At 39.8% G+C, this 22,907-nt stretch overlaps 1 protein-coding gene across 1 annotated transcript in view; it reads left to right on the forward strand.

Annotated features, from left to right (window-relative positions):
* The first annotated feature begins 836 nt into the window (after positions 1-836).
* Positions 837-22,907, forward strand: part of LOC102869715 (cullin-associated NEDD8-dissociated protein 1-like) — a 52,468-nt gene continuing 30,397 nt past the window's right edge. The window contains exons 1-2 of the mRNA XM_006886068.1: positions 837-1,329; positions 14,852-14,995. Coding sequence (XP_006886130.1) covers positions 1,262-1,329; positions 14,852-14,995 — 212 coding nt within the window. The 5' untranslated portion in view covers positions 837-1,261. The remainder of the gene's footprint in view (positions 1,330-14,851; positions 14,996-22,907) is intronic.

Raw genomic sequence — 22,907 nt, forward strand, 5'->3', positions numbered from 1 at the left:
GTAAGATGGGTTTTTTGTGTTTTGTTTTTTTTAACTTCTACATGAAACAAGTAGCGCCCCCATCCCCAATTATTTGTTGATGGTTTATTACTCTTCTAAGGTCGCGTTTGTTTTAGAAAACTGGTTCCATGATGTTATTGTCACTTTAGGGGATTATTGCTAGGCTTTTGTCCAAAACATCAAAATGCATGGATCCAAATTGCGCTTGTCCAAGCCGCAGCTGCTTAATTGTACAAGAATCCTTTAACAAAACACACACAAAAACAGCCATTAGGGGAATCTAAACCCGCAGCGGAAACCTCAAACACGAAGATCAAAGAGGTCTTATCCAACACTATCATCCGCTGGCCTGCAAATCCCAGCATTCACGCCTTCCATGAGAACCAATAAGGAAACCAAAAGTTTCTGCAGCCAATCACATCTCGACCTAGTGTACTACAGATTGAATTCTGGGACTTGTGGTTTTCACGTGGCAACATTATAGCACGGTGGCTAATGTAGGCCACGCGTCGGAGTGAAAAGGAACGCTTCCTGTAACAATTTTGTTGGTCCTAGGCTACCATTCGGTAGCATCCCTCCCCTGCCATAGTTCTAAAGTATCAGTATTCTTGTAACTCTTCATGTTCTGTAGAAATTAATATTCAAGTCGATTCACATTAGTGAAGGGTGCTTGTGCCATTCGCCTCCGTGCCTTTAACCGTCGCTCTGAACTATCGCGAGAATACCGCCTCTGGCCTTGGGCTTGCCTCCTTAAACCATGCACGCGAAGATTGACAGCAGCATTAGCCATCAGGATCGCTTTTTAACTAGCGCGAAAGTTGCGTGAGGGGTTCTTCGTGAACTTTGACCTGGGTTCTCCGCAGCGTGTCGCGTTTACCACGCCCGCCCCCGGAGTGAAAGAGGCGGGCTTTGGCCATTTGCCCTAGGGAGTGAGCGCGAAGGGTGTGCGAGTGAGAAGAACCTGAGTTGAAGCGTCTGGCTTCCTGGGGAGGCCCTGCCGTATCGCTCTGCCGCCCATGAACTCGTTCTCCCCGCGAGCAGCGCCGTCGTTAGGCGGGTAACGTAGCCTCCATTTTTCCCGAGACAGGCCCTCGCCTCGCCGGGGAGGGGGCAGCCCACTGAGGCGCCTCCCTAGTCCGCGTCGGCGTCGCGCTGCGACCCTGGAAGCGGGAGCCGCCGCAATCGAGAGGAGGAGCCCCAGCAGCAGCGGCGGCGGGTAACAGCACCAGCAGCGCCAGCGGGCGGGATCGCGGCCGTCAACATGGCGAGCGCCTCGTACCATATTTCCAATTTGCTGGAGAAAATGACATCCAGCGACAAGGACTTTAGGTGAGGCCGAAATCCTTGCCGCCCTCGGGGCTCCCCCTCCGCTGTGCTGGGCCCTGGCTGTAGGCTTTGCCCCACCCCTTCGGCCGGGGCCGGTTTCCTTGCTTCCCCCGGGGTCCCCAGCCCACTTCTCCGCTCTGCATCCCGTTAGGCCCCATTCCTCCCCCGCCTTTCCCATCTCCCCATTCTCCTCGGGAGGCCCTTCCCCGCCGCCGGCCCCGCACCCTTCCGTCTGCGTCCCCAAACGCCCCCCTCGCCATCGCAGCCCCCGGGGAGTGAGCCTCGCGTCCCAGGTAGCGCGAAGGGCCGAAAACATCCTGCGCCGTGGGGAAGGGGCTGCGCTAAGCCCGGGGACCGGCCAGTGGGGCCTAGCCGCCGGCCCGCCGAAGCGCTAGGCCTCCTTGCTCACAGGGGCCGAGGCTGCCCCGCTGCCCACTCGGTGCCCGCCCGCCGCCGCCTCGTAGGCCGCTTGGAGTGGGGTTAGCGTGGGCATAGGGTTCAGCCTGGAACGGTTAACTTTGACCGGCGCTCTGGTTGGTTCGGCTTATGCACCCTTTGTATTCTTCTTGAAGGTGGGGAGGAGGGGTGGGGGTCTGGGTGAAGGAAACTTGGCTTGGAGGTTTTCTCCGCCAGCATCTCGGTCACTTTTTCCCTTAACAAGTTAACCCCCCTGATGGAACTCGGGGTTTCCGCCTTACATCCAAAATCACTGCCTAAGGAGTGAATTGCCGAACGTGAAACGGAAAAGTAACCCGAGTAAATGGTTCATAACAGAGAGTAGAGGTTTGCTAACTTGAGGCCCGTGAATATCTTAAGAGATTCTCTTCCAGGGGATCTGCTTGGTCAGTTCTAAATTCTTGGTTAACTTGCATGTTGAAGAATTGTTACTTTTTATCACAGAGCTATTGGTTTCTTTTTTCCCCCGCTACAGTGACTTTTATATTATTATTCCTGCTTCTCTTCCCTCAAAAATAAGCATTCTATTTTTTTTTAAATCAAAACACAACAAAACCAAGAAAAATGTATTACTTTGGTACTGAGTCTTATTCTCTGGGACTGTTGTTAGAAGTCCAGTGCATTTCCAAAGAAAGGCCGAAATTTCCCGTTAGAATTGTGGCTAAGGACAAGGAGGAAATTTCTGTTTCTTAGAAGAGATCCATAATGGCCAAGAGAGTTTTAGGTCTGTGACTTTAAAGCCAAATACCATTTGAAGTTCTGCTCTGTAAGGAGATTTTTTAAATTTTTTTTTTTTTTTTAAGTGTATATAGAGCTCTAAAAACTCAGTTTCGTAACACTGAAGATTTTGGTGATGTGTCTTTTTGGAAGTTTGTTTTGAAAGTTTAGATTTATTCTAGTTCTATTTTTAAGATTAGTTTATTGGAAGAATCAGAGTTTAAAAAATACTGCTTTGCTGTGTATTGGTTATTGAAATTTGGTTCAAATGTTTGTGTATATACATTCATCACTTTTACCTGTTTAGGTTATGTGGTCTGATTTTTTTTCTCTTTCAGTTTTATTCAGTCATTATAATTACTAAAAACCATTCAAATTGCATCCACTTTCATTCAGAAGGTCACACTTCATATAATGATACAATTTTAATTATTCAAAATCACTAACATAAGTGTCTTTCTTACATTATAGTAAAGCAAAAATGTTTATATTTTATGACCAATCGGTGGCATCAGGATGGATGGCGAAGAGATTGAGATTGTTCACAGCTTCAGTTTGTTTGGCTCCATGGTCAACACTCTTGGCACCGGTAACCAGGAAATAAAAAAAAATATTGCAGTGGGAAAGTCTTCGGTTAGGGACCTCTCCAAAATACTCAAGAGCAACAGTGTCTCTCTGGAGACTAAGGTGTGCCTGATACAGGCCATGGTTTTTGCAATCACTTGTTATGCATCAGAGAGTTGGACCATGACTAGGGAGGATAGAAGGAGAATTGACGCCTTTGAGCTGTGGTGCTGGAGAAGAGTATTGAATGTACCATGGACTGCCAAGAAAAACAGATTCATCGTAGAGAGGATCAAACCAGGCTCCTCCTTGGAGGCAAGGATTCTGGGGCTTCGTCTGACATACTTTGGACATGTTGTAAGGAGAGACAGGTCTTTAGAAAGGGACATCCTGCTCGGTAGAGTAGAGGGACAGCGGAGGAGGGGAAGACCCTCTATGAGGTGGATTGATTCAGTGTCAGAGGCAATGAGATTGGCACAGGATAGAGCATGGTTTAGGGCTGTTGTACATAGGGTCGCTATGAGTCCCAAACAACTCGACGGCACATAACAACAACATGTAGAAAGGTTGAACTTGATGAGGACTATCTACCAGTTTGTTGTGTATTGATGAATCTAAGCATTGCTTGGGTGATCAGTTCATTCCCAGAAAATGACTATATTGATCTATTTCTGAAAGTTGATGAACACTGTAAGAAATATATTTAGAAATAGTAAAAGACTTAAGTAATTTGGCATTATTAAGATATATTTATTAACATTTCTAAGATTTTTTTTCTTTGTCATCCACTTTAACCATCCAGTTAACTGACAAGTCTTTGGGTTGAAAGTGCAGTGTTTATTACAGACAATTAAGTGTTTATTATGACATTTAATTAAAATAACATTTGAAGTCAAGTATTTTTAACATTATCCCATGTATTTTCAGTGTAGGTGTGGGGTTTTTTTCCCTCTAAGTTTTTACTTCTATTTAGGTGTACATAACTTTTTTTTTTAACCTTGCAATTTTTAAAACATTGGGTATCTGATGGATCTTGATGACAAGTTAATTAACATTAGAAATATCTAATAATTGCAAAGCCCATAATATAGTTCACATGGGAAACATTGGAAACTGGCATTTACTCAAAGGTGTTTGGGGAAAAAAAGTCTGCTGATCTGCTTCCCTATAAAGTCAGCCATTGAAAATCGAATGGAACAGTTCTGGTTTGACTCACATGGGGTCTCCTTGAGTTGGAATTGACTCCATGGCAACTGGATAATGTGTACAAGCATTTTACTTTGTTACTAAAGGAAACAAATAAAATGCAGCCAATAGAAAGAAAAACTCTTATTTTCTTCATTGCGGAATCCAAAGAGATTTTGACCTACTAATTAAAAAAACCATTGCAGAGGTTCATCAACAGAACACTGCCCAAAGATTCATAAGAGGGTGTGGGATAAAGAGGAGTCATTGAAAATAGCAAATGAACCTTGGCTGAAGTCAGAGAATATCTGTTTACATTTGCTTAGTTAACTGTGCAAAGGCATTTGGATATAGAAATCATAACAAATTATGGATGACATTGCCAAGAATGAGCATTCTAGAAAACTTAATTGTGTTGCTAAGAAATTTTATATATATATATATATCGAGAAGCAGTGGATTGACCAGAACAAGGGGTCTACTAAGAGGTTTAAAGTCAAGAAAGATGTCATGGTTGTATCTTTTCATCGCAATTCAATTTATGTGCTGAGCAGATCTGAGAAGCTTGATTAAATGAAGAAGAATGCAGCACCAGGATTGTTTGTGGAAAATCAAGAGGGTTTAAAGTATTTACTGATGAAAATCAAAGATTACAGCTTTCACTTGATTATACTGCAACATAAAACAAGATATCTTGCAGAATCATACATCATAAATGAAAATATTAAACTTTTCAGGAGTTCCTTTTATTTATAACCACAGTCAATGCTTATGGAAGCAAGAGCCTAGAAATCAGTTTGTTACATTGGACAAGTCTGCAGAATACAGCTCTTTAAAGTGTTAATAGTTGTCACCTTGATAACTAAGCCCAAAGTAGTTTCAGTTGCCTCATTTACATGTGCAAAAGCTGGACAGTAACTAGAGTAGACCAAAAAAAAAAAAACTTTTTAACTATACTGTTGACAAAGAATATTTCATAAACCACACACTGCCTGAAAAATTGTTTTTATTTGGAAGTAGTACAGCTAGCATGCTCCTTGGAAATGACAATGGTTGGACTCTAAAATGTGTTTTGGACATGTTATCAGGAGAGACCAATCTAAGGAGAAAGACGTTATGCTTGGTAAAGTAGGATGAGAAAAAAATTCTCCCTGAAATTCATTGACTTAAATGAGCAAGAATTGTAAGGATGGTAGAAGAATGACCTGTGTTTTGTAAGTAGGGATAATTATAAAGTCATTGACACCTAACAACAATCAAAGGATCCATTTCTAGTTACATAAAATTCTTTGTTGTGAACTCTGAGATTGTGGGCAACTTAACTTCTTTTGGAATTAGTATTTTTTACTTAGAGGCTTATGTAAAAAATCTCAGCCTTAAAATTTTAGATCTCTAGATATATCAAGTGATAAGGATGAAAAGGCAGAACAGATCTGATCAGAGTGTCACTGTGGGTCATGGTTGATTTGATGTCACCTAACAACACTTAATGATCAAGATGAAGGGCTGGTGAAGGAGTTGTTTAGTGACCAACCCAAAGGCAAGTCTACCAGTTCCTCTGAGTAGGAAAGAGGGGATCCTACCATGCCTCTGAAAAATGCCTCCCATAACCTCAGAAAACCTGCTGGAGGGTCAGCAGTGGATTCTGATCAAGTGACAGTGACATAATGCCTTCATGCTGTTGTGGGTAGCCCTTGAGTACACTGTGACACATGACCTTGAGAACAGAACACTAGATCTGAGCCATATTGTACCATCTTCACTCCCATTGTTGTTGTCACTGTATCAGAGTCTTCCTCGTTTTCACTGACTTCTCAGCATATTTTCCTCCCACAGAACTAGCTCTTCCTGACAACATATCCAAAGTACATGAGATGAAGTTTAACTATCCTTGTTTCTAAAGAGCAGCCTGACTGCACTTCTCTGAGATACATCATTTATTTGTTCTTTCAGTTCGTGGCATTTCAAAACTCCTCCAACTCTAGAGTTCAGAGATTGATTATCTGATTCAGAATGGTCAATGCCAGTCCATCTCAGCACAGTAATGCCTAGAATGTTGATCTTATTGTGTTCCCTTTCATTTTTGGAAACTTGGAGTTTTCTTAGATTTATACATTCCATGTTCTAATTAATGGTAGTCTGGCTGTTTCTCATTTTGAGTCTTAACTGCATCAACACATGGCGGTCTTTCATTGGGTTTTTGTCAGTAAGATAGATTACTTTGAGGAGACAGCTCTTCTGTGGACACATTTTGAGTACCTTCCATTCTGAGGTGCTCATTTTCCAGCAGTGTTCTTCTGTTATTTATAGGTTGGTTGCTTTTTTTTAAACTTTATTTTTATTATTTTGTGTGTGTTTGTACTGTCAAATTAGATCTGACTGGTACAGGAGGAGGTTGTCCCTCCTTATCCAGCAGAGCATCTGATGGATTCAAACCACTTATCTCTGGGATTGCAGTACATCTTCTTGCCACTAGGCCACCAGAGCTTGCCTTACCTCTCCCCCCCCCCCTTTTTTTTTTTTTTTTAATTTTATAGGGTTTTTGAAGACTTGGCCTGGACGCTCTACTGAAATCTATCATGAGTGACCCAGGTGGTATTTGAAAGAGTGGTAGCATAGCTTCCAGTATCACTGCAACATGCACACCAGCATACGGTATGAGTGATGGACATTAATGCAGAGAGAGGGGTAAAAAAAAAAGTAAAATTTTAAAGTTTCAGCATTTATTATAAAAGAATCATTGACTTAGAGAGTGAACTTATTGGAAAAATTTTACATATTTGTGTTTGCGTCTATATTCTTTTAAAGTGTGACATTGCCATTTAGGAAAAGTAATACTACATTAGAATAAAGAAATGTTAACTACGAACTCTTGAGTACAAAGGATAGGGTCATTTGTGTATATGGAAGTCCATATGACACCTAAAAAGAAAACATTATGTTTCCATTGGATGGTTCTGTAAATACCAGACTGAAAGTGTTAATATGGCTAAACTGTTTAATCCTTTACTGATGAATGTATATGTTGACTATTTTGGCTGGTGAGATAACCAATGATGGTCAACTTTTTAATGTTTCATTATAAGCTGAATTAAAGTATTCCAAGGAATCAGGAGCAGACATTTACTTTTCCTGTCTCTCCCTAAAACTCATTGCTGTTAATTAAGTTCCAACTCAGAGTTGACCCTCAACAGGGTTTTCTGAGGCTATGAACCATCAGAGGGAGTGCACCTTTTGGATTGGTAGGACAACTAATTATGGACTATGCCATCAGAGCTCTCTCAACACAATATAAATTTTTACTTTGGGCTTTATAGAAACCCTGGTTTCACACTGGTTAAGTATTTGTTACTAACTGGAAGGTCATTGATTTGAACCCACTATGAGCTCTGAATGAGAAAGATTGGGAAGCCTACTTTTGTAAAACTTCCAGCTTTGAAATACCGTAGGACAATTCTACTCTTGTGTACAGGAACCAGTAGTCAGTTTGATTAGAGAGCAATGGTTTCAGTGAGTTTAACATTTGATTTTATACGTCTCTTCATAAGTTTACTAAGTTCTTTTATTCTTGATTCATCACTGTTTATGGTCCCTAGCACCACTTATTGTTTTAGTATTTACCCAATGATATTTGTTAAATAAATAAACAAAGGTGCGTGTGCCAACCCAAAGGCAGACATTTCGTATTTACTAGTTGCTTTGCAGGGAAAAGATGGGCATTCTCCCATGGGATTTACAGCCTCTGAAAACACTCAAAAGTCAACTAAGAGTTGGATCTAACTGGAAGGCACATAACAGCAACATAAGGAGCTCTGGTGGTGCATTGTGTAACATTGGGCTGCTCACTAAAAGGTCAGCATTAGAATCCACTAGCTGCACTGGTGAAAGCTGTGCAGGAGAAAAGATGTAAAGATTTCTAGCCTTGGAAACCTGAGGGAGGGCCATTATGAGTAGGAACTGACTATGTGATAACGAATAGATACCGTTTATTCCCTTGCCATCCCTCAACCTCTGTAGGAGGTTTGAAAATAAACATCTTAACCTTTTCCTCTGCCACATAAGACCAAACTGTGCCCTTTCCTGTCCAGTTGGTAATAACTGTCCAGTGACCCCATAGGACAGAACTGATAGGGTTCCCAGACTGCTGCCTTTACAGAAGCAGACTGCCATGTTTTCCATTGAGCCGTTTTTATTAGGTTCTACAGTTTCTACTTGGCCTACAGTTTATAGTGACCTTATGAACAACAGATGTCAACCTTGCTCTAACCTGCACCATCTCACCATATCTTATGCTTGATCCCATTGTTAGAGTGACTGTGTTAACCATTCTTGTTGAGAGGATCTTTGCTTTCTGTGATCATCTGCCTTTCTCAGCATGATGTCATTTTCCAAGGACTAGCTCCTCCTCACAGCATGTCCAGAATATGACAACTTTTACTACCCTCATTTCTAAGGAGCACCTTGGTGCACTTCTCCAAGACAGACTTGTTCTTTTGATAGTCCATGGAATTTTTTTGTACTCTTCTCCAACACCACAACTCAAAGGCATTGATTCATCTAACATTCTTAGTCATTGTCCAACTTTCAGATGTGTAACAAGTAACTAAAAAGACGGTGACCTGGATCAGGCTCAGGTTAGTCTTTAATATCCTTGCTGTTTAGCACTTTGGAGAGGTCTTTGACAGCATATTTTCCCAGTGTAACACAGATTTTGATTTCTTGATTGCTGTTACCATGGGTATTGATGGTGGTATCAATGCATCTTGATTGCATGTTCGACTGATTTCCAACTGTAAAAAATCTTCTATTTCCTCTTCCTTGCCTCTGGTTGTTGGAGCATATATTTGAATGGTAGTGGTATTCACTGGCCTTCCTTGTATGTGTATGGATATTATCCTGTCACTCACAATACTGTACTTCAAGATGGATCTAGAAATTACTTTCTTAACTATGAAAGCAACTCCATTTTACCTCACCTTTTTATCTCCGGAATAATATATGGTCATCTGATTCAAAATGCCCCATGCCAGTCCATCTCCTGTCCCCAAAGCTTAGTATGTCAATATTTATGCGTTCCATTTCTTCCTTAACATTCCTATTTTTTCCTACATTCATGGTTCTCAGTTTCCATGTCCCAATCACTAGTGTCTGCTTACAACTGTTCCTCTTCCGTTGTATTTCCATACCTGAAATCTACATGTGTTGTGTTGTACATAGGGTTTTTGGAGGCCTGCTATTTCAGAAGTGGATGGCCAGTCTTTCTTCCTAGTCTGTCTTAAGCTCAAGGAACTGAAGATCAAATTCAAACCTCGAGTTGCTACAATCAAGGATGCTTTAGGCAGAATATTAAATGATCCAGGAAGTATTAAAAGAAGATGGAAAGAATATACTGAGTCACTGTATCGAAAAGAATTGGCAGACATAGAAGAATTTAATGAAATAACATATGAGCAAGAGCCTATGGTGATGAAGGAAGAAGTTCAAGCTGCTTTGAAGGAAATAGCAAAAAATAAGGCCCCAGGAATAGACTGTATACCAGTTGACATATTTCAGCCAGCAGATGTTGCCCTGGACGTGCTCACCAAGTTGTGCCAAGAAATCTGGAGAACAACCACCTGGTCAACTGACTGGAAGAGATCTATATTAGTTCCTATCCCAAAGAAGGGTGGAAACTATAGAACAATATCATTAATTTCACATGCAAGCAAGATTCTACTGAAGATTATCCAAAAACTATTGGAACAACACATCAGCAGAGAACTGCCAGAAGTCCAGGCTGGGTTTAGAAGGGGTCGTGGTACTAGGGATATTGTAGCTAATGGTAGATGGATCCCTGAAAGCAGGGAATACCAGAGGAATGTATATCTGTGTTTCATTGACTCTGCAAAGGCATTTGACTGTGTGTATCATAACAAACTGTGGCTGACTCTGAAAAGAATGGGAATACCAGAACATTTGATCATGCTAATGAGAAACCTATACTTGGACCAAGAGGCAGTCGTTAGAACAGAGCAAGGAAACACTGCATGGTTCAAAATTGGGAAGGGCGTACGCCAGGGATGTGTCCTGTCTCCATACCTTTCCAACCTGTATACAGAACAGATTATCTGAGAGGCTGGGCTCTGTGAGGAGAAGTGTAGCGTCAGGATTGGTGGAAGATCTATCAACAGTCTGGGTTACACAGATGACAAAACCCTGTTTGCTGAAACTGAGGAGGACCTGAAGCACTTGCTGCAGAGGGTCAAGGACTGCAGCCTCCAATATGGATTGAGGCCCAATGTCAAGAAGACAAAGATTCTCACCACTGGGCCAATAGGCAACATCAAGATGGATGGTGAAGCGATTGAGATTGTTCACAGCTTCATTTTGCTTGGATCCACAGTCAACACTTGGCACCAGGAAATTAGAAGACATATTGCGATGGGAATGTCTGCTGTTAGGGACCTCTCCAAAGTACTGAAGAGCAGTGGTGTCTCTCTGGAGACTAAGGTGCGTCTGTTACAGTCCATGGTCTTTGCTATCACTTGTTATGCATCAGAGAGTTAGACAGTGACTAAGGAGGATAGAAGGAGAATTTATGCCTTTGAGCTTTGGTGTTGGAGAAGAGTACTGAGGGTACCATGGACTGCTAGGAAAACAAATGGATTCATACTGGAAAGGGTCAAACCAGCCTGCTCCTTGGAGGCAAGGATTCTAAGGCTCCGTCTAACATAGTTTGAACATGTTGTAAGGAGGGACAGGTCCTTGGAGAGGGACATCATGCTTGGTAGGGTGGAGGGACAGTGCAGAAGGGGAAGGCCCCCTGTGAGATAGATTGATTCATTGATTGGGGTGATCGGGATGGGTGTATCAGAGACGGTGCGATTGGCATAGGACAGAGCAGAGTTTAGGGCTGTTGTGCATAGGGTCGCTATGAGTCGCAAGTGACTCAGCGGCACCTAACAACAATAACAACAACAACCTTGATGGTGGATGTAAGTTGAATGACGTTGAGAATTTTCAGTCTTTACTTCATCTCTCATTATGTTGATAGTGGTCCACTGGTGAGGATTTTTGTTTTCTTGAGATTTAATCTATGTTAAGGCTATATAGTCTTTGAACTTCTGCAGCAAGTACTTCAAGTCCTCTTCACTTTCAGCATGCAACAAGGTCTTATCATGTGCTTAATATAGTTTGTTGAGTTTTCCTCCAATCCTGTTTGGTTCCCCCCCCACCCCACCCCCGCCGCGCATACAGGTTGAAGAGGTATGGAAAACAGATAAGACTGTGATGCCCATTTTTTTCAGATTATAAACCATGCAGTATTCCTTTGTTCTATTTGAACAATTATTTCTTGGTAAGTTATAGGTTTCTCATGAGCATGATTAAATATTTTGGGATCCACATTCTTCTCTTTGTAACTCATAATTTGTTATGATCCACTTTGGTTCAAACTGCTGATTTTTAGTTTAGCAGCCAAGCATTTTATACCCTGAGGACTTTTTTTCTTGCTCCCTTTGACCTCTTTTTTTTTTAATTTTGACCTGTTGTATACTCCTTGAGGGCAGTGGTGCTAGTTCCGTTGTAGACCTTTACCTTCATTTGAGAAACCCAGGTTCACATGTCTAATGCACAACCATCAATTACCTGTCTGTATAGGTTTTAGTAATACTGTGATTCTGTGCATATTTCAGTGATTCTTGTAGACCAAGACAGACTTGGAAGAAAGATCTAAATCTGAATTTAAATCAGAAAATCATCCAGTGAAAATCTTAGAGATCACAATGAACTGATCTGTAAGCAATCATGGAAATGGGGTAGAACTGGGCAACCTTTGTTCTGGTGTGTGGGGGAGTGCCATGATTTGGGATGACAATTGACAAGACTAAGAAAAGATCTAGAAGAGAGGAATCATTTCTATTGGTTTATCCAGAGCATGCAGCATATTGTATGATAAGTAATCAGGTGTCACTACACATTAAAGGTATGATGGCCTCAGCTATAGGATTTGCCCAGCTAACCCAAAGGTAGCACCTCTCTGATAATTAGAATCCTCTAGGGGCTCTGAAGGAGAAAGTTGGGCAATAGAAAATCTATTAGAGGATCAGTTTATGAGTAGATTTTGATTCAGTGGCAATGAGTGAGTGATATTTAATATATAAGACATTTCTCCTCCTGACATTAGCCTTTCCTTCCAACTTTTTCCTGTTAGGTTTGTTATAGATTCTATAAACATTGGACTGTTCTTAAGTTCTTCACTCTAAAAGTATTGCTGCCATTCACCTAGCTGCTATCATACTAAAACAAAACAAAACAAAAGAAAAGTACGTGTAATTGAGTTGGGATTTACCCATAGTTTACCCTCCACTGGGTTTTCAGTGGCATTAAATTGCACAAGAGGAAACGGTCCATCTTGCCCATAGAACAGCTGGTGGATTCAAACTGCATGCCTTTGGGTTGGAAGTGTAGTGGTTTACCACATGGCCACTAGAGCTCCCTCAAAGAAAAAAAACAACAACTCCACAATAAAGCTACAAACCATGTTCTCCATACAGTCTCCTATTCCTTCAAGATCCATCCTAAAAAAGAAAAAAAAAATCTCTCTTAGGAACCAATTCTTTTCCAAATGCCCATGAATATTGTCTTACCATCCCTTCCCACCCCCGTTTGTCTTCACCAGCTGTCTTCCACATTAACAAAGGACTATATATTTAGGAAGCACTGATGACCTAGAGGGTAAAGAGCTGTACTACCAACCCATAGACATATAATTCAAATCTACCAGCCACAATAAATTTTGGAGAGGATGTGGAGAAGTGGGAACCCCCTCTTACATTCTTGGTGAGATTGTAAAATGGTGCAACCACTCTGGAAGGCATTTTGACAATTCTTCAGAAAGTTAAGCATAGAAACTCTGCATGACCCAGCTATTCTACTACTAGGAATACAACCCAAGGACCTCTCCAAAGTACTGAAAAGCAATGGTGTCTCTCTCGAGACTAAGGTGCATCTGATACAGGCCATAGTCTTTGCAATCACTTGTTTTGCATTTGAGAGTTGGACAATGACTAAGGAGGATAGAAGAATTGATGCCTTTGAGCTGTGATGCTGGAGAAGAGTATTGAGGGTACCATGGACTGCGAGGAAAACAGATTCATCCTGGAAAGGGTTAAACCGGGCTGCTCCTTGGAGGCAAGGGTTCTGAGGCTCCGTCTAACATACATTGGACATGTTGTAAGGAGAGACCAGTCCTTGGAGAAGGATATCATGCTTCGGAGGGTGGAGGGACGGCGCAGGAGGGGAAGGCCCTCTATGAGGTGGATTGATTCAGTGACTGGGGTAATCGGAATGGGAGTGTCAGAGACAGTGTGATTGGCACAGGACAGAGAGAGTTTAGGGCTGTTGTACTTAGGGTCGTTATGCCACTCGACGGCACCTAACAACAAGTGCCTATCTGATGTCACCTTTTAACTCTGAACCCCTCTCCTGCCTTTAGGGCCTTTTCTTCCGGCATATATACTCTTTTCACTTTATGTGGTTGATTATTTTAAGGAACAAGAGCTTCCCAATTGTTTTTTGTCACCTTGGAAGCCTGTATTGCTTGCCTGAAAATTGAACCAGGTTGAGTTTTGTTTCAGGTTGGTTAAAAGGGTGATTTAGGACCATAGCATAGTCTTAGGGGTTCTATCAGACCAGTAAGCCCAATTCTATAGTTCATAAAGGAATGGGGAATGGATGGGAATTTGTATTTTGGAAATTTCCCAGCGCTGTAATTTAAGACATTTACCCACAACAACCCAACATATGCTATTTTTTTTAAGATTTAAAAATATATTTAGTAAAATTATTTGATAATTTGTATATATTTTTTAATAATTTTAATGAACATTTATAGAGATTTTGGATTTCCATTCATTCATTGCTGCAACCAACATACACTATTAAACAGAGATGGTTTGTATTGTTTATAGTTAAGAGCTTCCTGGAAGAAGGGCAGTGATTGCTGGTCTTGTCAGTGAATTTTAAATCAAGACTAATCTTAGAGAAGATAATTTTGGATAATAATCCCTTGTTTTGAGTATTGAACATACCGTGGACCATGAAGAGAACAAACAGGTCTGTCTTAGAAAGGGTGAAATCAGGCTGCTTCTTGGAGGCAAGGATTTTGAACATACTTTGGGCTTGTGGCCAGGAAGGACCAGTACCTAAAGAAAGACATCATGCTTAGAAGGGTAGAGGGACAGCACAGAAGAGAAAGACCTTGGGTGGGATGGGTTTGCAAAGGTTGACTAGGGCAATGGGGATTGCTGTGTTGGAGACAGGAGACTGGCCCAGGATACTGCTGAGTTCAGAGCTCTTGTACTTGGGGTTGGTATGAGTTGCAGGCGACTCAATGGCACATAACAAAATTTTAAAAATACATAAAGATTACAGCGAATTCTAAGTGTGTTTTACCATTGTATATGCTTTTGATTTAAATTTGTGATCATTAAAGAAAATAAGTGGATGACAGTTTTGTATTATGTTCTGTTAGATAGATTTAAATTTAAAAATCATTGCTTTTTAATTGATGCTTTAAAATTTTTATATTAGCAGTAGCTAATCTCTGTTTTTTCTTTGTTAGGTTTATGGCTACAAATGATTTGATGACAGAATTGCAGAAAGATTCCATCAAATTGGATGATGATAGTGAACGAAAAGTGGTAAAAATGATTTTGAAATTACTGGAAGATAAAAATGGAGAGGTACAGAATTTAGCTGTCAAATGGTAAGTTGTTTTTTTCTTAAACTTATTTCCTTCCACTGGTTAAATAACTTTATCTTAATATTGTGGCATATTATGGTTTTCATTAAGAATTTTTAAGTGACTGGTGAATGACGTCTCTCTGGTGACCTAATAGTGATTTGTGCTGCCAACCGAAAGGCCAGAAGTTCATTTCTGTTAAATTGCTCTGCAGGAGGGGGAATAAAAATGGACTGTCCCCTGTAGTATTTACAGCCTCTGAAAAACTACTGGAGGATGACCAGAGTCTGACCCAACTCAATGTGATAAATATTTTTAATGAGGTTACTATTTAGTATTTGTATATTATTTTTAGTAAGTTTCCTTAATATTACATACTAAGTATAGGTTTCATTGAATTAATTTATTTTCATTCTTATGACTTGCACGTGGAAAACACCAGAAACAGCAATTCTTTCATTTGATCACAATTTTTATTTTTTTAAAATAAATTTGCATATAATTATTCATATTCATCATTATTTTCTACATATACTTTGTGTTTTATACATTTATATAGTTTGTGTTTCATTCATCCACCTGTGTACATGAATATACATTCATAGGTATAATATTTGATAGAATTAATTACCATTGCTCAGTGCCTATTGTGACCTTGTCTTTTCAAGTCTGCGTTGAATCTTACCCATTCCTTTGCACTCCTTCCACCCACCAACCTATACTGTCACAGTTGTTTTTCTCTCTTCCCCTTTTTCTAAGCTTCATTCTCTCCTTTTCTCTTTGTGCATGCACGCGCGCGCACACACACACAGGCGTGCACGCGCACACACACACACACACGTACGTCCATACATACACAGACATTTCACCTATCCTCTAGAATCATTTTAGTGGCCTTATGAAATATGTGTCCTAATGTGATTGAGGTATTTTACTCAACATAATGTTTACTAGACTTTCTCAAGTTCAAGTATTTCATAAAGTTGTTCCTTAGTGCTGCATAGTAGTCACTTGTGTGAAAGTAACCAAATCCATTAATTTGTTCATGGACAGTTGAACTATTTGCATTTTCCTGCTATTGTGAATAATGCTACTGTGAACATAGATGTATATACCTCCGTTAGTAGCTTAGTTCTCATTTTCTTGGAATATATTCCTAGCAGTGGAATAGATGGGCCATAAGGAATTTCTGTGTTCAGTTTTTGTTTTTTTTTTTTTTTGAAACAACAAACTGCCATCCATATTGGTTGTACCATTTTACAATCCCACCAGAAGTGCATAAGAGTTTAAATCTCCACATCCTCACCAACATTCATTTTTTGCTGTGTTATTAAACTTTGCTGCTATTGCTGATGCTGGAATGGGATGATATCTTCTTCTTACTTTGATTTGTCTTTGAATGCCAGTGATTTTGAACATTTCTTCATGTGTTTCTTGGCCATCTGAAGGAGATGACTGTTGTGAAAAGTTTTTTTGTGTCTTTTGCCCATTTTGTAATTGGGTTATCAGGTGGTTGTGTTTTTTTCCTTGTGGTGGCCCACTAGTATTCTGTAAACTTTAGTTCTGAAACCCTTATCTGAAATGTCTTTGCCAGATAATTTTTGCAAATCTGTGCCTTTCTCTTTTTTACCTGCTGGAGAACGTACCATTTGCCAATTTTATCTTCTTCACATTGTGCATTTTTGGCTATGTTTTTACAAGCCTATTTGTGCCATAGGCTAGGGTTTCTAATTTTGTTTCCATTTTATCTCTTATAATCTTTATGGTTTTGAGTTTTACCCAGGGTCTCTGATTTTATAATTCCACTTGAATATTTTTCCCCCCTTTATCTCCTTTATTATTTTGTTAATTTCTGTCTTTATGGCATTGTGGTTTGAGAAGATACTTTGTGTTATTTTGATGTTTTTCAATTTGTTGAGGCTTGCTTTATGACCTAATATATGGTCAGTGCTGGAGATTGTATTGTGTGCACTTAAAAAGAAAGTAAACTGAGTTTTGGGTTAAGTGCCCTGAATGCATCTATGAGATGGACTAAATAATATTGACTATATTAGTTCTTCCATGCCTTTGCTGAGTTTCTTTTGAGTTGACCTGTCTTTTGGTGAGATTGGTGTACTTACTAATATTATGGTGGTGTCTATTTCTCCAGGTGGCTTTATATATTTTCAGGTTTATCGTTAGGTGTGTAGATGTTAACTAAGGATATATCCTCTTAATTTATGGTGCCTTTAATCATTATATAATGCCCTTCCTTATCTCTTATGTTGGTTTTCATCTCAACAACTATCAAGATTAATATTGCCACTCCAGCTTTCTTATGGGTGCCATTGGCTTGGTGTATTTTTTCCACCTTTTGATTTTTAGTCTGTTTCTCCTCATTTCTAAAATGTGTCTCTTGTAAGCATCATATTGAGACCTATGTTTTTTAATCCATTCTGCTACTCTTTTTCTCTTAATTAGTGCTTAAGTTGTTCCCATTGAATGTGATTATTGATGGGCTAGGTTTAATTGTTGCCATTTTGCTGTGTCCTTTTTTGGTTGTTGCATACTTTGGTCCATTAGCTTTCCTCTGCTGCCTCAGTGTGAAGGACTCCACTTAGTATTTCTTATAGAGTGGGTTTAGATTCATGGTTTCTGCTTGTTTGCACATGACCTAATTTCACCTTCGTATTCGACGGATAGCTTTGTTGGGTACAGGATCCTTGCTGGCACTTATTTCGGCCTCTTTGTATATCACCCCTTTGTCACCTTTCTCATATGTTTTTTTCTGAGAAATCAGAGCTTAATCTGATTGGTTCATCTTTAGGTGACTCTTTTTCTTCTGGTTCTTTTAGTATTTGTCTTTGATATTGGAGAGTTTGACAGTGATAATGTCTTGATGTTTTTATTTTGGCATTCAGTCTGTTTGGTGTTCCTGAGCTTCTAGAATGTGTTTTTCCTCCTTTTTTATGATACCTGGAAAATTTACTTCTAGTTCCTCTCCCCCCACCCCTTTCATTTTCCTTCTGTCTTCTCACTGTTGGTCTTGTAAGTTCATATTTGGATTGTTTTCTTATGAATGCTGATTCTCTGCTTCCTTTCTTTTGTTTTTTTTTCCGTGGGTTTTTTTTGGGGGGGGGTGGGATGGGGTTTGTTTTTTTGTGCTTCCATAATATTGAGAATTTCTGTTATTTCAGTCTAGATAATTCTAGATTGTATTTCCACGCTTTTCTGTTTCTACTCCTGTGTACTATATTGTATCCTGTCTTGTGATGATGGTTTTCCCCATTCTTGTTGCTCTTAACTTATGGCTTTTCCCTCCAACATTTGTAACTTCTTCAGTACCAGTTCTTGGGACTCCAGAAACTCCACATATTTCTTCTGCTTTCTTGTCTCTGAGGTATTCATTGGATCCTCATTCTGGTTTGCTGTCTTAGAAGAATGAACTTCTTTTAGTTTTTTGTAATGTTTGATTCTACTGCTGCTTTCTTGACATCATGTGACGTAATACCCCCCTGAGGTGACAGAGCCTCTCACAGGAGCTAGGAGCTTCTGAGAAATCTTATCCAAAACCCTTCCTTTTTCCAGGATTGCATAGTTGCTGCTCAATAATGGTCTCTGTGCTGTATATCTGTCTTCTCAGGCTGAGTGGAAGGGGCCACTTCACCTTAATCAACAGAGTCTTTGCTGGGAGCTAAGAATTCCTGGGAATGCAGTCTCTGGGAATGAGGCCCCAGACCATTCCCTCCCTGAGTCTTCTGCTTTGGCCACAGCTTTATTTTTGAGTTAAAAAGCCTACCTTCTAACGGGATGAAAAGTAAAAACTTAGACTATTTGTATACTTCTTAATAAATGATAACTGCAGTTAAAGCATTAATGGTGCATTAAAGTATTTTTCCTAAAATAAACATGAAAACTCTGTTAAATGCAGTAAAATCTTTGTATTAGGCATGATATTAGCAGTTGGTCTTATATGTTGTTGTTGTGTACTGTAGAGTTGGAACCGACCCATAGGTGACCCTCCAGAGGATGTCTGGAGGCAATAATTACCTGGGAAGAGATGGCTTATCTTTCTCCTATGAAATAGCTGGTAGATTTGAATCAGCATACCTCCAGGATTGCAGCACAGATTCTTACCACTAGGACACCAAAAAAATTGAGTTTTCAGTAAATTTTGTTAGCACAGCTATTTTAATTCATGATTATTTAATTTTAGAACTTCTTTAAAGTCCATGGTATATTCTGTTTTCATTAGCACCACAAGATTGCCATTTCTATGTTTATTAGTTCAGCAACATTAAATACGATCTTCATGTTGCGTAATTGTTACTATTATCTAGAGTAACTTACTCTTTGACCCACTTGCTCTTGGTGAGCACTAATAAACTTTGGTATATGCATTTGTCTGTTTTAGATACTTCATATTAAGTAGCTTAAGCAATTACTATTAGCCATTTCAAGTCGGGCATATTTCACTAAGCAAGGGTCATCCACATCATAGCATATATCAGAATTTCATTTCTCTTTATGGCGGGGCAAATCAAATTGCAACTATATATGATGTTTTATTTATTCACCTACAGTTTAATTTATTTTACGTTTTGCTTATTGTCAGTAGTGCTGTTAAAAACCATTAGTGTACAGGTATCTTTAAATTCTTGAGCATATATATCTAAATTAATAAACCAAATGTATTTCAGTTGTCTATTCTGACTCGTTGTGCAACTCTGTCAACTTTCTGGGGCTATAAATTTTCACAGGACAAGCCTGTACGTCTTTCTCTAGTGGAGTGGTTGGTAGATTTGACCCACTAAACTTTTAGTAAGTAGGCAGGTATGGTAAATTATACTACCATTGCTCCTTGCATATATACCTGGAAGTAATACTCTGATATATATGGTAATTCTTATCTTCTACTAAATGCTATGGGAAAGTCTGCTTTCAGAGCCTCTCAAGTACTGAAGGGCAACGATGTCTTTCTGGAAACTAAGGTTCACCTGATACAGGCCATGGTCTTTGCAGTTACTTGTTCTGCATCAGATAGCTGGATAATGACTAGGAATGATGGGAGAGTTGATGCCTTTGAGCTGTGGTGCTGGAGAAGAGTATTGAATATACCATGGACTGCTAGGAGTACAGACAAGTTTGCCCCTGAGAAGGTGAAGCCAGACTGCTCCTTGGGGGCAAAGATTCTGAAGATTCGACTGACATACTTTGGACACATTGCAAAGTAGGGTCAGTCCTTGGAGAGGGACATCATGCTTGGGAGGGTGGAGGGACAGCACAGGAGAGGAAGATTCTCGATGAGGTAGATTGATTCAGTCACAGGGGTAATGGGGATAGGTCCGTCGGAGACAATAAAATTGGCAAGATATAGAGCAGGGTTTAGGGGCTCTGGTGACTCGATAGCACATAGCAAGTATGTGCTAGGCAGATGTAACCAAAAGACTGGTGATGTTAACCTTCCTTCTGTGTAGGAGAAAGTGATACAGTCTAGTCCTCTAAAGATTGATAAAGAGGTGGAAAATTGAAACTAGAAACCTTATGGGGTAAAATTCTACTCAGCTTTATAGGATTTTTGTGAGTCATAATCCAGTGATTGGCAGTGGGTTTAATAACAGGCATCTTTTAAAGTGCAGTGAGTCTTTAAAAGTGAGTATGCAGAAGGTCAAGGACTACAGTCTTTAATATGGATTGAAGCTTAACATCAAGAAAACAAAGATTCTCACCACTGGGCCAAGTGGCAGCATCAGTATGGATGGTGAAGAGATTGAGAGAGTTAATAGTTTTAGTTCCATAGTCAATACTTTGATAACAGCAGCCAGATAATCAGGAGACAAATTGCATTGGGAAAGTCAACTGTGAGGGACTTCTCAAGAGTACTGAAGAGCAACGACAGCAGGCTGGAGACTAAGGCGCACCTGATCCAGGCTGTGTTCTTTGCAATTATGTGCTGTGCATCAGAGAGTAGGACAGTGACCAGGGATGATAGAAAGAGAACTGATACCTTTGAGCTGTGGTGCTGGAGAAGAGTGTTGAATATACCATGGACTGCTAGGAGAACAAACAGGTCTGTCCTGGAGAGGGTGAAGCCAGAATGCTCCTTGGAGTCAAGGATTCTGAAGCTTCGTCTGACATACTTTGGTCATGTTGCAAGGAGGGACTGGTCCTTCGAGAGGGACATCATGGTGCAGGAGAAGACGACCCTCAATGAGATGGATTGATTCTGTGAGTGGAATGGTGGGAATGAGTGTGTTTGGGATGGTGAGGTTGGCACAGGATAGAATAGCATTTAGGGCTCTTGTACATAGGGTTGCTCTGAGTTGCAAGCGACTCAATGGCACATAACAACAACATATTGTTCTTACGTGCCATCTAGTCACTTAGGAATCATAATGACCCTATGTACAGTAACCATTATCATTGATTCTGACACGTCTACCCTCATTACCCTGATTATTACCCATCTTATCCAAGTCTTCCTCTTTGATGCTGTCCCACCACCCTTACAAGCATGAAGTCCTCTAGGAACTGGTCACTTCTAGCCACATACCCAAAGTATATGAGTTGGAGCTTCAAAATCCTTGCCTCCAAGGAACAACCTGGTTGTAGAATAATGTAAATGAGAATATATTTGTTAATCATCTTTTAATTACATAGTGAGTTATATGTTAGGCTGCTAATGGAAAAGTCAGTGGTTTGAATCTTCCAACCACTCCACTGGAGAAGAGTGAAATAATTTTCTGTAGAGATTTACAGCCTTGGAAACCATAGGTAGTGGGTTTAGTTTTGAGTAGTTCTTTTCCCCCTACCTTTATTCTTAAACTTGGAATTTTAACATATGTTCTTAGTCAATTGGGTATGAATCTGAATGGATCAGAAACATGAGCCTTTATCTGTTGATGACTTAAAATATGTCTGAGGAAGAAGCCAAAAGTATTTAAAAAAATAAGAAAGCTTAAGATAAATGCAATCAGTAATTACTGTGAGTTGATTCTGACTCCTAGCAGCCTGATAGTATAGAGTAGAATTGCCACATATCCTTTCTGTAAATCTTTATTGAAGCAGACGTGCATATCTTTTTTCCTATGGAGTGATAGATTTGTTTGAACTACCTTCCTTTTGGTTAACAGCCAGTAGTAGCTCTTAACTGCTGCACCATCAGGGTTCATTAAATAACTTATGGGAAAAAATTACAATAAGTGATCAATTCAAGAACTGATTCTTGTAAGAGGGAAAAGCCCAACTGATAAATTATTACATAACCTTGACAAGAAATTGGTGAAATTATTAACTTGACCAGTCAAAAGAAGCCCAGGTTGAGAAATTTTTTTCACAGAAGCAGGAGTCTTTCAAGCTTCAAAGAACAGATAATTCCGGTACAGATCATTCTGGTAGTGTTCTAGAACACAAAGTAAATATAACAACTTTCTAATCCTTTGTTTTCTTTAACCACACAGATGACTTGTCTGGACTTGAGGTAACAGCAAAAACAGAAAACTACAGAACACTTTGATTTACATTTTCGAGTAAAATCCAGCATCATATTAAGCCACAATGTGTCATTACTTTATGAATTCATCTCAGGAATATGAAAGCAGTTCAGTATTATGTGTTAATACATTTATTTCATTCTAATAGAGATTTAAAATAAAAATTTGAAAAGCTTGTCCATTTTTATTAATTAAGTCCCAGAGCACTTAATTGTGCTCATGTGAAATCTGTACCTGTACCAGGAGGCTGTTGTGCAGACAGAGCAGGAGAACAATATATGGTTTAAAATTAAGAAGGGACACCACAACAAGATAAAGGTAAATAACTCAGTTGAAAAATGGGCACAGGATATGAACAGATAACTTCACCAGAGAAGACATTCAGATGGCCAACAAGCACATGGAGAAATGTTCAAAATCCCTAGCTCTTCAGAGAGAAGCAAATCAGAACAATTATGAGATAT

This window comes from Elephantulus edwardii, unplaced genomic scaffold (assembly GCF_000299155.1).
Source record: "Elephantulus edwardii isolate Elephantulus edwardi_28Jun2011 unplaced genomic scaffold, EleEdw1.0 scaffold00047, whole genome shotgun sequence".
NCBI lineage: Eukaryota > Metazoa > Chordata > Mammalia > Macroscelidea > Macroscelididae > Elephantulus > Elephantulus edwardii.